This window comes from Agelaius tricolor, unplaced genomic scaffold (assembly GCF_023055355.1).
Source record: "Agelaius tricolor isolate 1412-34295 unplaced genomic scaffold, bAgeTri1.0.p SCAF_23, whole genome shotgun sequence".
NCBI lineage: Eukaryota > Metazoa > Chordata > Aves > Passeriformes > Icteridae > Agelaius > Agelaius tricolor.
The window spans coordinates 9214289-9231030 of NW_027269283.1; the positions used below are offsets into that span (position 1 = coordinate 9214289).

A 16742-nucleotide genomic window follows, 5' to 3' on the forward strand; every position below is an offset into this window, starting at 1 on the left:
TTGTTTGTAGGTAAAAAACATGGAATAACAGAAATCCATCCTGATGTAGTTAGCTACGTATCACATGCTACACAACAAAGACTACAAAACCTCGTGGAAAAACTATCAGAGACTGCTCAACAAAGGAATATTTCCTACAAGGTAACCGTATTTAATTGCTCAAATTGAATGGCAAAAATTGCACAAATTCAGCAGGCTGTGGTGTTGACTTTAATGCAGGAGGTCAGGTCTTCTTTTTTCTGTGAAATCAGGTTGTTTATTCTCTTTGACTGACTCACCTTCCATTAAGATATTAATACACATGGGTGACTGGAGCTTTTCAGCTTGCATATACAAAATGGTTTTAAAACAAATGCAGATAAGCTGTGCCCTCCCCTTTATTTATTATGTCAAATGTTTAGTGTGTGAGTGATTGTAGAGTCAGACAGATAAAAGCACTGCTTTGAATTCCCAGGAGACTGCTATCTGACAGATGTGTGTTCCTAATAGATGCAAATGCCTGAGCAGTGTTTAAAAAACCACACAGCTCTGTGAAATATCTTTGAGGGGTTAAAGCTGTGATGATACTAGTTTAGAAGTCAAAATCTGATGATTCATGGAATAGAACAAAATGCTTTTAAGAGTTCTGGCTGGTTTGACTGGTGTAAATATACTCCTGCTATTTGTCTGAAAAGGACAAAGTGAACACTGGAGCTTTGAATGTGTATGTTCTTCCCCAGTGCAGTGCAAGTTAACAGCTTTGTTTTTAAGGGGGTAATGAGAAACGTGTTTGCTGTGTTTTCAGGATGATGAAAGATATGAACAAGCAAGTGACGTTCGGGCACAGCTCAAGTTCTTTGAACAACTTGATCAAATAGAAAAGCAGCGTAAAGATGAACAAGAAAGGGAAATTTTAATGCGCGCAGCAAAGGCAAGTGCTCGGCTTTCACACGTGTTTGCAAAGTGTCACTTTTGACATCAAAACTGCAGAGTTGCTTTTCATTCTAAAACACTTGCAATGAAGGGGAAGACTAATCTTCAAAGATGGAACTTGATGAGTGTGTTCTTAACTAGAGCTCAGTTTTGCTTTTCATTGTAAAGCATGGGAAACAGCCTCTGCCACTCTCATTGCATATTCCCAAATTAAAAGGAGTCTTGAAATTTAGTTTTTGCATTGGTGAAGAAAGATGAATTTTATAGCTTGGTGGTATTCTTAAATGTAATAGAGAGAGACTAGAAATAGAATTCAGAAAGATTTTTACAAGTTGGAGAAATACAATAAATAGGAAGCAGTTGATGTAAACATGAATGTGAATTTAAACTGTGGTTTTACTCAGTGAATATAAAATGAATGTGATTAGATAAGAGTACCCTAGAAATAATTCACAAAACAACCTATGTTTTCTCTTAGTTTTGTTGTCCAGCATGAGTTGACAATGTCAAAATCCAAATTTATTTTGTTGTTTGCCTAAAAAATGTAAGGGATTAACAACACTCAGGATTTGATAGGACAAAAGGAAATGGCCTCAAGTTGCGTCAGGGGAGGTTTAGATTGAATATTGAGAGCAATTTAATCACTGAAAGTGTTGTCAAGCCCTGGAACAGGCTGCCCAGGGCAGTGGTTGAGTCACCATCCTTGGAAGTATTGTGTAGATGTGGCACCTGGGGACATGGTTTAGTGGTGGGCTTGGCAGTGCTGGGGAAACAGCTGGACTTGATGTTCTTAAAGGTTTTTTCTAATCTAAATTATTTCATTATTCTAAAAGTATGACACACACAAGGAATGCAGGTGCCCAGTGAAATGGGCAGTTGCTGATGCAAATGGCCTTGGGTCACTCAGGTGCACTTTGTTCAGCCTGCAACCTGACCTGTGTGTGTAGGTGTAGCAGAAAATCAGCTCTGAGTAAGTGCTTGGTTACCCAGCAAGGGGAGGAATTGTTCCAAAAAGTACAGGTCTGATTCCTTTGTTCATATGCAGAGTGTATAATTCAGTTCACAGATCTGTGTAATTTGTGTCTTGTAATTTGTGTCTTGTAATGATTGCATTTAAGACATAATTGCCTGGCTACTCCTTGGCTATCTTTAACAAAGCAGAAAAATGGGATGCCTTTTTCAAAAATAGAAATGTTAAGAAAAGGAAAACTTTTACTTTCTAGAAGTTGTTTACCACTGTTACCCTCTGTGGGAGTGATAGGTGTTCCCCACTTCCTGCTGAAATTTAAGAAAAGCTTTCATATATAATCTTTAACTGCTTTTGTAACTTTTTCTTTCTTTTTCTCCAACCACCTCCTGCTCATCCTTTATCAACACAGTCTCGATCTCGACAAGAAGATCCAGAACAGCTTAGGTTGAAACAGAAGGCCAAGGAGGTGAGTGCTGACCTTAACATAAACTTTTCTTTTGGAAGTTGAAAGAGAAATAATGACCATTCCTTGTTCTGGCACACACAGATGCAGCAGCAGGAGCTAGCACAGATGAGACAGAGGGATGCCAACCTGACTGCGTTAGCTGCCATCGGGCCCAGGAAGAAAAGGAAAGTCGATTCCCCAGGATCTGGATCAGGGACAGAGGTACAGTATAATTGGCACCTTTGGTTTTGCTGCCTCAGCCTCTCTGCAAAGCTTTCTGTTCAGAGCTTTTCCCCACTTTGTGGAAGCTCCCTGAGCAGCAGAAGTGTTTTGTGTTCAGATTTGCTCATTCCAAGGCCAGGATCAATTTTTAGCACCCGTAGTCGCATAGGGAATAGAATCTGAGGGGTCATTCCCTGACTCATGGAACTGGGGGGATCTTAGGAAAACCATCTCTGATCTAACAAGTCTCAGCTTTTTGGGCCTCTCTAGTTTTGGAAGGAGATTTTTGTGGTCATAACCAATCTAACTTGAAGTGCAGAGGAGGTGGGGTGGTTGAATTAAGTCACTGCTAAATTTGACAGCAGGAGCTTCAAGTTACAGGAGCTTACCTAATTTTTCTCTTCAGCAGTTGATTGGCCTTAGTTTTAGTGTCTCCACAGCAGATCAGTTTGACCAGTTCCATCTGATCAGGATGTTCTTGCACATCCTCTGTACATCCTACTGCTGAATCTGCCTTTTAAAAAATTCTCTGCAGACTAGGTATTGGAATGCTCAGTGTCTGATTCATTTAATTTACATTCTGGTACATGATTATCTGCTGTATTTCTAAACAAGTTAATAAACAAGAAATGGTATAAAATTGCTTTCTGCATGAGACATTCAATATGGGATTTCTCTAATGTTTAAAAAGAACAAAACATTCTTGAAAATTGTCATTTGTTGGACCAAAAGCTCTCTTCATAATTTGAGGATTTTCCCCCGTGGGGTTTTGTGTCTGATAGCAAGTGACAGAATAGTAATAGTTTAATAGTCCTGTTTATTACTCCTTGAACATTCTGAACTTTCAGTGCTAAAGCATTTATACTGCAGAAAAGCCTCAAAAAAGTTCACCTTGTTTTATATGAATTGCTGCAAGCAATAATTTACATGTGCTTGATATAAAATGGTAGAGAAAAATCTGAATACTAGTAAATGTTACCTTTGTTTATAAAAAACCAAGCCTCTTGAGCATCTTTTAGAGTAATTTTAAATTTTGAAATTTACTAAACTGTCTGCTACTGAGAATAAGACTTGTTTTTATATAAGCTGACAAATGACTCTATTAAAGGTTTATAGATGTGGTTTAAAATTATGAAAATTACAGAATGGGGCACTTTGCAAAGATAGATGTGTACACAAATGAAGTTGTCTCAGAGGAATATGCTGAAGTACCTCATGCAGAGTTAATGTTGGTATTGCTTACTCCTGCATGCTCAGCTGTGCCACCTTAATGGTCTGTTAATGTCAGTTAGGTTATGGGATGTATTTTGCATCTCCTGTGAACACTTGTTTGTATTTCATCTAAATCTGACTAATTTAGTTATCTTGGATTAATCACTGGTTAACCAATTAACTACAGGTTCCCTGGAAATCCAGTCTTTTTGTCTGCTTAATTAAGAAGCAGCTGCCTTTGATCTGATACTCACAGCTGTGCTTTTGCTGCTGTGTCACTTGACATTTTTAAATTGGGCTCCACTTGTCACCATTTGTATGCAGTTTGTGGTTAAGGCATATTACAAGAAGTGTGGAAAATAAGGTTTGTTGTTACTTAGACACAGTTTTGTAAATGGAAGCTTTTGATGTCTACAAATGCTGACTCTTAATTACATGTAAAATCACTTCTAAGTAGTAATTGCACTGTTTTGTTTCCAAATTCAACAAAACAGGTTGCTGTCAGTTTGAGAGTTTTATATCCATGTGATTTTATTGAAAGTTACTAAAAAGCTTCTTAACTTATTCTATACATAATTCTGTGTCTTTATTGACTCCTGAAATTTTACCTTTGCATTTCAAGTATTACGGTCTACATAATAGAGCTCAGGCTTGAGCTTTCACTAAAGAATATTTTAAAAACAAGAATAAAATCCCTTCCAGCCATTCTTTCTGTTCTCTAGCAATCATATGTATGTGAGAAAATTTAGCTAGCATCCAATGCTTTCCTGCATCTTCCAATTTCCTCTGAAGTTGGTGAAAATTTGATGGCTAAATAGTCCAAGCCTTAAAATTTCCCTTGAAAATCCAGCATTTGAGCAGCCCTAACAACAGAATTTTAGTGTTTTGGTGTTTGCTGGATCAACAGAATGCATGAGAATCCAAAATCTGGCTTTCCTGTTAGCACTGTGGTGAAGTAAGTTCACCTGCACTGACCAGAGTGATCATTTCCAGTGCAGGTTTAGGTTGGTTTTTATCATCAGTAATATTCATTGATTAAAAACATTATTTTCACACCTATTAGTGGGACCCTCAGAAGCTTATTCACATGGCTCATGCACCACTCTAAATTTGGACTTTTTTCAAGTTTGGAGTGTTTTTATTAAGAAAAATTTTGGAAAATTCTCCAAGCACAGTGGCAGATAAGTATTCACTGCTGAGGCGTGCTTGGTGTCGAAGTATAAAAGTTTAACAAAAACAATAAAAGATAACATTAGTATAGTAAATTCAATTGGAGGGGGAGATGAAGGCGTAGCTGACCTCAGCAATGGATCCGTTGCCAGAATAATTCTTTATTTCGGCTGGGCACTGCCTGCAGTCCGCTCCCCGCGCGCCCTCTGCCGGCCGCTGTGCGGAGCTGCAGCTGCGCCCCAGCCCGGCCCGCTCCGTGCCGCTCGTTTGTTCCCTTCTGCTTTTGCTTTCTTCTTTTTTTTTAAAGTGATTGATATAATAATATCCTGCCTGTTTGTCCTGCCACTCCGGGAAACTCACAGTGTGTGCCAGAGTGACGCTGAGAGATGGAGAAGCATTCATGGGTTATTAGAGAATGTGACTGTGTTTAGGAAGGCTTCTCCTAAATTTAGTCCTGAGCTTGGTTACAGCTTGTCATCAGAAGGAGAGCACCCTGCCATTGAGATCATGAATCCAAGGCCTCACAGTCCTGGGAACAGGATGCTCTCCAGGTCATCCACAGCTCCAGGGCTGCCCTTGGCATCTGTATGCTGGAACTGTGAAGAATCCTGTTTTCTGTTTGGTTTGGTAGTTGGGATTGCCTGTCCTTAGCGCCTTCCTAAAAACACAGGCAGTTCTTTGGGGCTTTATTGTCTGTATTGAATGCCACTGAAAACTTGTGATTGTTCAACTGTTGTTAACAAATCAGAATTAAAAAGGAAATCTCAAATCTGGTAGTGTACAGCTGCCTGACTGTTACTGTAGGACATGGAATAACACAACATGCACACACTGCTGTCCTTAAGGTAAAAAAGGAGAAGTTTATTTTCTGACTCTATAGATTTCCAAAAGTGACAGTGGATTGGAGGGTGAAAGTGCCACCTCTCCAATAACAGTCTATCAGATTTCTCCTCTTCCATAAAAAAATGCAAAACAATAAGTTGTTTACAAAAAGTGTGTGAAAAAGTTTGTTACAAGAATGTGAACATCAGAAGGCTCAAAAAATTTTAAAAAAATCAAAGCAACACCTGACTATGTAGAGCTTTTAAGTCATGTTTTCTCTGAAAAGTTTTGCAGTGCTTGCAGGCACGGACTGATTGACCTGTTCTTGTGCTTCCCAGGGATCTGGTTCGAGTGCAGCAGTCCCAGGCAGCTCTGGAGTTGGAACAACCAGACAGTTTACGCGACAAAGGATAACGCGGGTGAACCTCAGGGACCTCATATTTTGTTTAGAAAATGAGCGAGAGACAAGCCATTCACTATTGCTATACAAAGCATTCCTTAAGTAAAATGGAAAAGATCAAGGTATTTTTGACGGAGAGACGCCTGAGGACATTTTTTAATATATTTGCAAATTACGCCTTTTTGTAACAAGCGAATGGGATATTGTTTAAAAAACAACCACCTCTTTACATGGAACAGTTTTATATTCCTGTTTATAAATAAACTCTTCAGTATAAGAGAAATACATTTCTGTAACAGTGAGGATACTTACAAGGCCTGTGGATACTATAAAAGGACAATTAAATTTTAACTCATCTCTTGATTGAGTGGCCTTCTTGCCAAACAAGCCATATATAAAGACTGATGGAATCGTTTAGCAAATAACTAGCTACCCTTTGTCAGCCCTGTAGCAGTTTCAACATTAATTGTTCATTTTAGTTCAGTTTTATTCAACTAAATCCATTACATAGGCATATGTCTACAGCAGATGACCTCATTTCATTTAGCTTTTTTTTTTTAAAACAGTCAGTTAGCAAAGCAAACTGATTTTTTAAGAATATTTATCTTTCCCCCAAATGCTCAAAATCTAGAGGGATATACAGTTAATTTTAAACATAACCTCAATTTTAATCACATTATTGCTTATTAGAGGCCCTGAAATCCCATAAAGGAGGGTTACTTCTGAATGTTTTAGCAGCATCTGTAAAAATGCATTTTATTTGCTATAGTTTGTAAAGCTGTAAAGTTAAAAAAGGAAAAAAAGGAAAAAAAGAGAAACCTTTTCAGCATAAATATATTTTACTTGCACTGTGTTTTTTAGCTAAAGTGAAAGCTTAGATTAAATAAAATCAAAAGTTGAGAGGAATCATCGAAAGACTTTCTCAGTGTGAATCAAGTGTTGAAAAATGGTTGGTGTATTTTGTCAGTAATTGTACATAATTTTTGGCACATAACATAAAAATGGCTATGTAAACTATAATTATTTTGCTAAAAGACTGTATGCAAGCTGTGGGCCTACTTTAAAGATGTCCAGAGCAAAGTCCCTTCTTTGTACCTATTTTTTTATTACAAATATACTAATTGGTTCTTTATATTTTCAGAGGTTATTGTATTAAATTGTCTATTGATAGTACTTTTATGACTGTAAATACTTTGGCTTTCTTTGTGTGAACTCTCATGGTAGAATTTAACTCTCTTGCGTGTAAACTGAATGCTGATCAGTATTTTTATCAACACCTGACAACTGTTACACCCCTTTTATTTTGTCTCTTAGGAAATCCTGTCTTTCCATTTTTTTTTCATGTAAATTTTGCACAGTTACTTGTTCATATGTAAATATTTTACTTTCAAAAATGAAGTTTTTAATTGCTATTGTTTTATATAGGATTGAAAGAAAATTAACTCCTTTATTAAAAACAAATTTATCTGTATTTGTTAATGTATTTTTCTCTCTAAATCTTTTCTCCACTTGGATTTATTTTTCTTGGTGCAGTAAAAGTTGAGTCTGCTTGAGGGGGATACTGTTTGCTAAAGATGCACTTTGGGATGTTTTTATACTGTTTTGTTTTATCAGTATTTTGCAGGTATGTGATTTCATCAATCTTGGCATTTGATTGTTGTCTTAGGGGTCTTGGAGTAGCATCAGTGGGCAGTGGATTTGGTTTAGTTGGTTTTTAAGCAGGGAAAGGTGTCTGAAACATCTGAAATATTTTGTGTTTGTCTAGTGAAGGTTTAATAAAACAGCCTCTCCTTGAGGGCAGCCTGCTCCCTCAAACACAGCTGAAGTGGTTTGCAGAAGAAGGTAGGACATAAAACACAATTTGGAGCACAATTATGAAAGAAAATAACCAGGGACATTTCTGATTATCAACATGAAAATCTGAGAAGCATCTCTGATGTTCTGTACTGAATATTTAGCTTTTGGGTTGTATTTTTTTTTAATTCCTCCTCTCATGCACCAATTAACCGAATAATTTTGAGGCCCTAATCCTGCTAGAACATTAATTTGATGATTATTCCTTGCATACAGACAAATCTGCCCTGCTGTGAACAGGCAGTGGCAGCAGGCCCATGGGAGATGAGTGTCTCTGAAAAAGAGGATCAGCTCCTAAAGGGATGTGCTCACTGACATTGTGTGACACTGACCCCAAGACTCGTTGTTTGTAAACTCCAAACAGCTTTAAATTGTGTCATTGCACTAAGTGGAAAGAAACACCTTTGACTTTTGGCCAAAACTGTCAGAGCATCCCTTGAATTGTAGCAGGAGCTGGTTCAACTGTTAATCACCACTGGGCAGGCACTGACTGGGCACAGTGTCTGCAAAGCTGTGGCAGGTAAGTGGGGAAGAAACTGAGAAATTAAAGTTATTTCATGGTGTGCTGTTCTTTGCTCTCCCTGCTCGGTAGCTTAGAAATATTCTAGAGAGGCCAAGGGAGGAGGGAGAGATCTCCTGCAAGAGGAGAGCTCTTGGTTCTGTTTTAAATAACATTGGTTTTGAGTGCACAGGCAGCCCTGCACTCCATATAAGTTTTTCTCAGCTAAAAGATAAATGTTCCTGTTGTTAGTCAGAAAAGCTGGTGGCATCCATCTCCCTCCAGTAGTTCATGGAGGCCAATTCATGGAGTTTTGGACTGGGGAATTGGTCCATTATTGTCAGTACACTGGCACTGTGAGGAGTTCTCACAGCAGTTGTTGGTTTGGTTTTTTTATGATAAAACCAGTAACTCTTCTTAAAGCTGCTCAGAAATATGACATTTCAAAGTCACAGCTGGGAGGGGTTGCATTTAGAGGGCAATACCTGTGCAGCACAGCACTCCTCTGGTGTGTTAGTGACCTGCAGAGAGAGAAATTGTGATTCTTTCCTGACCCCAAAGCTTGTGCAGCTCCACCAGAGACTGAGGGTGAATGTGGGAGAGAATCCACTGCCCCTCTCCTTGGATCTCTGTACCAAGACTGATGCACCTTTGTTGTAAGCAGCCCCAAAACTGCAGTTTGCCAGCTGGGATGTTCTGTGTGTGTATCAGTGAGGGTTTATTGTACCTTTATTTTAGCACACTCTTTCCACTCAGTGCCAGGGACTCTTGTAAGTCTGTGCCTTGTAGTGGGCTCTCTACCCTGTTTTACAGAAGTTTTGATGTCTCTCTGTTTTTTTCAACACCTTTGATTGGGTACTGCATAGCTCTAGTGTTGCTGAACTGTTGATATTCTTTTCCCAGCAGAAAAATTGATCAGAATAAGGCACTCTGAATTCAGCCTGTTCTTATTTCACAGGTTTATAATTAAACAGATATGTTTTCAGGAAACCTTTTAATATATAGTGAGAGATGCATGCATGATAAATAACACCAATTTCACAGTAATTAAGATTTTATTGGAGGTTTCCCTGTGATCCAAGAAGTTTCCCTACATTTCTGAGATTGTCTAAATTACAAATTTAAAAGTGCTCCAATGACAATTTTAACCATTTTCTTGGGTTTCCAGCTCTTTGTCCATCTGCAGAGGAGAGTGTTGACCGTTGGGGTAAGTGAGGGAGGGTGGTGGCACTTTCAGGAGTGACATTTCCCTGCAGTGTGGGAGTGTGGATCCACCTGCCCAGGTGAGTGTGCAGAGCCCTGTGCTTGGGTGTGCAGGGTGGGAGGGTCCCTTCTCCAAAGACTTCTTGTTTTGTGCCAGGATTTTTGCACAGCAGGGCTTTAGGCAAGGACCTGATGTGTTCAAATGTGGTCTAAAGCGCCAGGAGGAAAAGGTTTAGGTAGTGTGGGTTGATCCCAATCTTTACATTTTTGGGAATGCCATGTGAGCAGTCCCCTGGCAAGGATTGCTCCTCAGTATTTGGGGAGTTTTTTTAGCAAGTGACATTTCCCTGTCTGTGGAAGTTGCCAGGCTGATGAATTTGGGAGATGTTTCTTGGAGGGTTGAATAGGGAGGGCAGCACCTTCAGGGCTGCTCTGCCATGGCTGACCTGACTTTTATTTGCCCACCACAAAAGCTTCCCCCAGATAGGATTTCCCACAGGATGACAACTAGAGGTATTAAAACTGCATTTTAATAGCCCAGATCTGTCCCTCCCCTGCAAATCTGCTGTGGCCAAACCCTGCACTCTTCCCTCTCCCACTGGAGCCCAGGGAATGGTTGTGCCAGAGCCCAGCAGGAGCAAGCCAGAGCTCCTTCATTTTGTGTGTTGTTATTAGATGCCATAGAGCTGTGAGAGAAAGGGAATACATTCTTTAAAACTTGCTTTTTGGCAATTCAGTCATGTTTTCCTGTGCCAGCTGAGGGAAACTTGCCCAGTGCTGCTGCAGATGTGGGAAGGTGAGGGGAGCTCTGGGCACATTGTGGGGAGGCCTCGTAGCCACTGCCTGATCTTACTTTGTTCTGCCCCTTCAGAAATAACTTTCCTGTGAAACAGTTTATCTTCCCTTTGTTTTCCTGCTCAGCTTATTTACTGTTATTCTCTGGAAGCAGCTGGGTTGCACCCTGTCTGCTTTCCTCCTGGGAGTTTCCCTGTTCTGAAGTCAACAGAGGACTTGTACAAACAACACAAACAGCATTTGGGCTGTGATATGGTACCATACTGCTGTGAAAGTGCTGCATAAATGCATAACAAATCTGGCTTTTACTGCTCTGTAAAAGTACTGCATGGTTTAACTTAAGCACTTATGTACTTTTTCAATCCAATAACAAAACCAAGTTGCCAAAAAAAAAAAAAATTGTGAGTGCTTTCTAGTTTGCTGTGATACATTTGGTGCTCTAATTTTGAGAGAACATGTTGGAGAGTTGCCCAATTATGGCAGATTGGAATATGAAGAACAATATATCTAATTTCCCAGGAGAGCAACGTGCTGATGTTTAGGCACAGCCTCTCTCAGTGAAAATGAAAATCCTGATGTTGTGCTGAGTGTGTCACTGTTCAGCTCCTTTGCTCCACTTTGAGAGGGACAAGAGTAGAATCTGGGTAAGTTGTAGGTAAGGCCCTTCGCCTTCAGTTGGAATTGGTGGGATTGATCATTTATATTTGAGTAATAAGAGTTAAGTTCCTTTAAAAAGTTATATTCTCTCTTTCCACACTGATGCACAGCAGTGGTGTGTGAGTTGAACTTGTGGGTTTCCTTCCTATAGTGTTTTTTGTTTGTCCTTTCAATTCTATTTGTGTGGGGTAAATTCCTACTTTTCCTACTTGAGTGGTGGGAATACATTTTGTGTGTATTTGCTTATTCTTGATACAGATATTTCAAGGTCTCCATTTACAGCACAGCTCTAAACCAGCTGTGCTGCTGGAGCTGAGTGTGCCAGTGGAGATGGGCACCATTCCCATCCAGCCCTCTCCTCCCCAAATCCAGGGGAGGCCTGTCCCTCCTGTCCCTGCAGCTTGGTCCCAGGAAAACTCCCCAAAACTCAGTTCCCTGATGGAAAAATGCCCAGGAGCTCATGTGGGCAGGGTGAGGGCAGGAGCTGATGGCTGGGAAGGGGAAAATGGGAGACCTGGACAGCCAAGATGTGAGGCAGTGCAGGGTGGGTGAGCTGGAAGCCCTGAGCACATTCATCCTCTGGGAATGTGCCTGGCACTGCCCATTATTTTAAAAAATAAATACCCTAAAAATAGCTAAACCTGATACCTACACAACACAAAGCAGGTCTGTGTGAGCATCCCCATCTCCTTGGCAACAGAAGCTGGCAGGGAGCAGGGAAGGTGGAGTGTGGTGGGCGAGTGTGGTCAGCAGTGGCCGTGGAGGAGATGAGGGCTCAACCCCCAGTGCCAACATCACATTCTGGAGATGGGAAGTGCTGTTTGGAGGGTTTGTAGGCTTGGATGGATTCTTCTGTGAGTTTGTGAAGTTGCTTTGTGAGCATGGAGGGAAAGTCAGGAGGTTTGGGATCCCCCAGGCTCCTCCTGGTGTGGGCTGCCCCTGCTCCCAGCCCACCTAACTTATGGACAGATATATATATATATATATATATATATGAAATATGTGTGTCTGTATATATATTTGTGTATAAATACATGCATACTCTGAGAGATATTTATAAAACTCAGCTTTATAGATATGAAAGATGCACATTTTTGAAAAATGCAAGCGGGGCTGACTCTATGACCCACCAGCTCTCCTGTATCCCTGATCCTGACAAAAGCTGATTTTGCAGAACTGGGGAGTGTAAGTGTCACTCAAAGCTGCTTAAAGATGTAAAATGGAATAATTTTATAATTGTCCAGCAAGGAGCCTCCTGGATGTTTCATCCTGCACATGGGAACTGCAGAGGGATGCTGCCTCTGAAGATAGGGATGCTGAGGAAAGTTTCCAAGGAAAACTCCTGGGTCTTTTTCCCCTTTTATCCAGCGAGCACTCTGGTTGTAGAGTATTTTGTGGCTGGATTTGGAAAGGGAGTGTTGTGGGGAAGTGTGAGAAGTTGAGGGAAAAAAAGAAATCAAAGTGTTGACAAAGCAGTGGAACACTCAGCAGGAGTTGAATGGCAGAGAGCCGGGACGATGTGGAGCCGGGTGGGGGCGAGGAAAGAGGTCAGTGGGGTCCCTGGGGGGCGAGGGAGAAGGCAATAATGACTCCTGGGAAAAATAATACAAAGAGGTGAGAACCATGGAGGCAGCTGGTTCTTGTTTTCCCGAGCCTCCACCTGTCAGAGGGGATTAACACCGACTGCATCCCTTCCGTGCCTCAGCCGAATCCCCGCTGAGGGAGGGCACGGAAACACTCGGCAGGGAAACGCTCTGTAATCGTTGTTATTTCATTAGGAAGGAACCGTATCCGTTTTCTCCCTGCGCAGGGGAAGGCCGGGAGCCCGCACGGCCGGCTCGCCTCGGCGGGCGGCAGAGGGTGCTGTGAGCCCGGCTACGCCGCGCCGAGCGCTCCGGCTTCATCCCCGATCCATCCCCGATCCAGCTTCATCCCCGATCCATCCGGCTTCATCCCCGCTCCATCCGGCTTCATCCCCGATCCAGCTTCATCCCCGCTCCATCCGGCTTCATCCCCGATCCAGCTTCATCCCCGCTCCATCCGGCTTCATCCCCGATCCATCCGGCTTCATTCCCGATCCAGCTTCATCCCGGCTCCGGCTCCATCCCCGCTCCATCCGTCTTCATCCCCGATCCGGCTTCATCCCCGCTCCAGCTTCATCCCCGATCCGGCTTCATCCCGGCTCCATCCCCTCTCCGGCTCCATTCCCCGCTCCATTCCCGGCTCCACTCCCGCTCCGGCTCTGGCTCCTCTCCATTCCCGCTCCTGCTCCATCCCCGCTCCATCCCCGCTCCATCCCCGGCCCCTCTCCATTCCCCGCTCCATTCTCCTCTCCATCCCCGCTCCATTCCCCTCTCCATTCCCCGCTCCATCTCCTCTCTATCCCCGCTCCATTCCCCGCTCCATTCCCCTCTCCATCCCCGCTCCATTCCCCTCTCTATTCCCCTCTCCATCCCCTCTCCATCCCCGGCTCCATTCCCGGCTCCATCCCCTCTCCATCCTCGCTCGGAAACACAGCCCTGCCCAAACCACGGCCCGCGGTGGGGGCAATGCTTTTTTCTGCTTAATGCGAAGTATTAATTATTAATTTGCTGACTGTTAAATAATAGAAAGTGGGGAAGGGAGAAAACGGGATGTAGCTTGGATGATGCTACATCATCCCCCCCCCCCCCCCCGCCGAACTTCAATTAAAAAAAATTAATTTAAAGAAAAGGAATGTGTGCTTTAGTAGGGTTTGATCAGAATGGCTGCCCCAGACTATTTAAGTCTTTTTGGGAGGAACAGTCACCGAGTGGAGCAAATGTCTGTGATCTACAAGAGCAAAGGCAGGTACAAACTGAGGCGAAAAGTACAGAAGAAAATGAAACTGTCGATTAGAAACATTTACAAACAGGACAGAGATGTTCAAAGGGAACTCCTGGTGATGGCAAGATGTAAGAAAATCGGTGACAAGAAGCACAGTACACGCAGAATCAACACTTAAACCACCGCCTCTTAATTTCCCCCCTTCTTTCAAGCGCTGCAATTCCTGCAAGTTGCAAATGGATGAGGTCCATGTGACAAATGGATGAGGGTCCATGTGAGTTGGGTTTGGAAAGGGTGGAGGTAAACTGAGCCAGGAGCTGTGGATGCTGGAGGTAAAAAATCCCAACTATGCCAGGAATGTGCTTTGGGACTGCAGGGTCTGTCTGGGCTTTTCTCCTTCACTGCTGCCTCCTGCCCTTCCCCTAACCCTGACTGCTGCGTGGAGGAGCAGGCTGCTGTGGGCTTCCCAGCTGCCAGGATCCAGCCAGGATCCCTGCAGCACTTGGCCCTAAATCCCAGTTAATCTGTGCTGAGCTGTGCATCACAGGCAGTTCCCTGCCCTCATCCATCAGTGAGGGAGGCAGTGATGAGGAGAGATGGGTGCAGGCCAGGCTGTGGGGACAAGAGTGGGGTGGCCCTGCTTGCATTCCTTCCTTCCTTCCTTCCTTCCTTCCTTCCTTCCTTCCTTCCTTCCTTCCTTCCTTCCTTCCTTCCTTCCTTCCTTCCTTCCTTCCTTCCTTCCTTCCTTCCTTCCTTCCTTCCTTCCTTCCTTCCTTCCTTCCTTCCTTCCTTCCTTCCTTCCCTCCCTCCCTCCTTCCCTCCCTCCTTCCCTCCCTCCTTCTCTCATGCCGCTGGCAGCAATCAGAGGGTTGAGTCCGCTCCTTTTCCCATCTCCCTGAGTGCCCAAGTCACTGTAAAACTCCAAGATGCTCCCGAAGCCACACTCCAATGTCATCCTGTGGCTCAGGGGCTGGCTTGGTCCTGGCTGGCAGCACTGTCATGTCCCAACCCTGGCTGCTGCGTGGGTCCAGGTCACACCACCCCACGGGCAGCCTGTCCCAGGCAATCGTTGTTTTCTAGGTTGTTAAATCCTTCGCTCTTTAATTCTTTGCCTCCTGAACACCCCCAAGGTATGTTATAATCACCCCAAAATGCAGCCACTAATTGTTTGGTGTCCCCGTGGGGGAGGAAGAGCAGAGTCACGTTAAATCACAATAATCAAGAGCTTCTGTAACAAATGAACTCGAGCCTGCTTGGCAGGAGGAACCGCGGCGCTGCGCGAGGGCCGTGTTCGCTCGTAATCTTATTTGTAATCTAATCAATATGTTTACTGAAGGAGAGAATATCATCAGGTATTACTTTAAGACACTTAGGGGATGTGACACCGTTCCCAACTCGAGTGTAAACAGGTTTGCTGGCTGTGTTTGCTGTAGGGGGAAGGTGCTGTGCTCTGGCAGAGGGGCTGTGGGGAGCAGGGGGACCCTGAGCAGGGAGTCAGGGATGGGCTGGGCCTGAGCCCCTCCTCAGCTCCTGTCCCACCATGGCTGTGACAGTGCCCAGGCCCTTTCCCAGGCCTGTGGGCAGGCAGCTCCCTCCAATCTTTGTGGCTGATGGTGAACCCTGCCCTGCACCAAGCCCAGGCGTCCTCTCCCATGAGACTTTTTTAGTGTGTGAGCCTTCAGGAAAGTCTGGAGGATGTGGCTGATGGTGAACCCTGCCCTGCACCCAAGCCCAGGTGTCCTGTGCAATGAGACTTTTTTTAGTATGTGAGCCTTCAGGAAAGTCAGGAGGTTTTATTAAAAACTTACCACATAACATCCATAACAAACAATTAGGCTCTAAGGCACCCAGTGGAGGAGTTCCCCCTTACCCCAGGCAGTTAAAAGGTGCCTTTTACCCTGAAACACGAGGGTTTTACATAGAAAAGTGTATATAATGATTCCCTTATAAAATTTTTATCCTGTCTAATGTATCCCAGAGCTCTTTAAAAACTGCAAGCAGGAACTCTGGAGGTTTGGCTGCAGCTCTGGGGAAAGGGGAGGCTCTTCAGGTGAAGGCAGCCCCTGCAGACTGACAGTGAGGGGGGACACAGAGGGGGGACACTGTGTCCTAAGAGGGCAAAAATATCATCCAAGACAGGCAGGATGGCACCAACCCCATGGGCCTTGGACAGATGTGCCAAGATCCTGAAGCATCTTCAGGGCTTCAGAGCCCATAGCATCCCACAGACATGGCCCAGCTCACTGATAAAAAAAACCACATTACCTGTGAGTTAAACTGACAGGGAAGGTGGTAGGAAAACAAAAATGAGAGGAAAAATAAATGCTGTCCATTCAATTACTTGAATTAAGACTTATTTGAAAGCTGTGCTCGCAGAAAACACCCTCCTTTCCCTTTATATTTTAAAGAATTGGGGTTAGGGTAAGGCTTAGGGTTAAGCTTGAGCCTAGAAGAGCCCAGAGCTCCAGGAACACTGGTGCTGCAAAAATGAGTAAATGTGGCACTTGACAACAAGGTTTAGTGGGCAAGGTGGTGTTTGGCTGGACTTGAGGATCTTGGAGGCACTTTCCAAGTGGAATGGTTCTGTGATTCTGTGAATGCATTTGCTGCTGCTCTGTGTGGAGCTGGCACAGGGCTCCTGAGGTGGCTTTTTGTGAGATTTTCGTTATGTTTTTCTTGGAAGTGGCATGGGTTTTTTTTTTTTGAATAACACAAAGAGTGATTTAAAATAGAGCCCACTCATCACAGATGACAGGGTAGCTACAAAATCCAGTGT

General features: G+C 43.4%; 1 protein-coding gene across 1 annotated transcript in view; it reads left to right on the forward strand.

Annotated features, from left to right (window-relative positions):
- TAF4 (TATA-box binding protein associated factor 4) overlaps positions 1-7624 on the forward strand; it is a 36184-nt gene extending 28560 nt beyond the window's left edge. The window contains exons 12-16 of the mRNA XM_071446674.1: positions 11-141; positions 785-910; positions 2292-2348; positions 2430-2549; positions 6092-7624. Of these exons, the coding sequence (XP_071302775.1) occupies positions 11-141; positions 785-910; positions 2292-2348; positions 2430-2549; positions 6092-6259 (602 nt within the window). The 3' untranslated portion in view covers positions 6260-7624. The remainder of the gene's footprint in view (positions 1-10; positions 142-784; positions 911-2291; positions 2349-2429; positions 2550-6091) is intronic.
- Positions 7625-16742: the final 9118 nt, after the last annotated feature.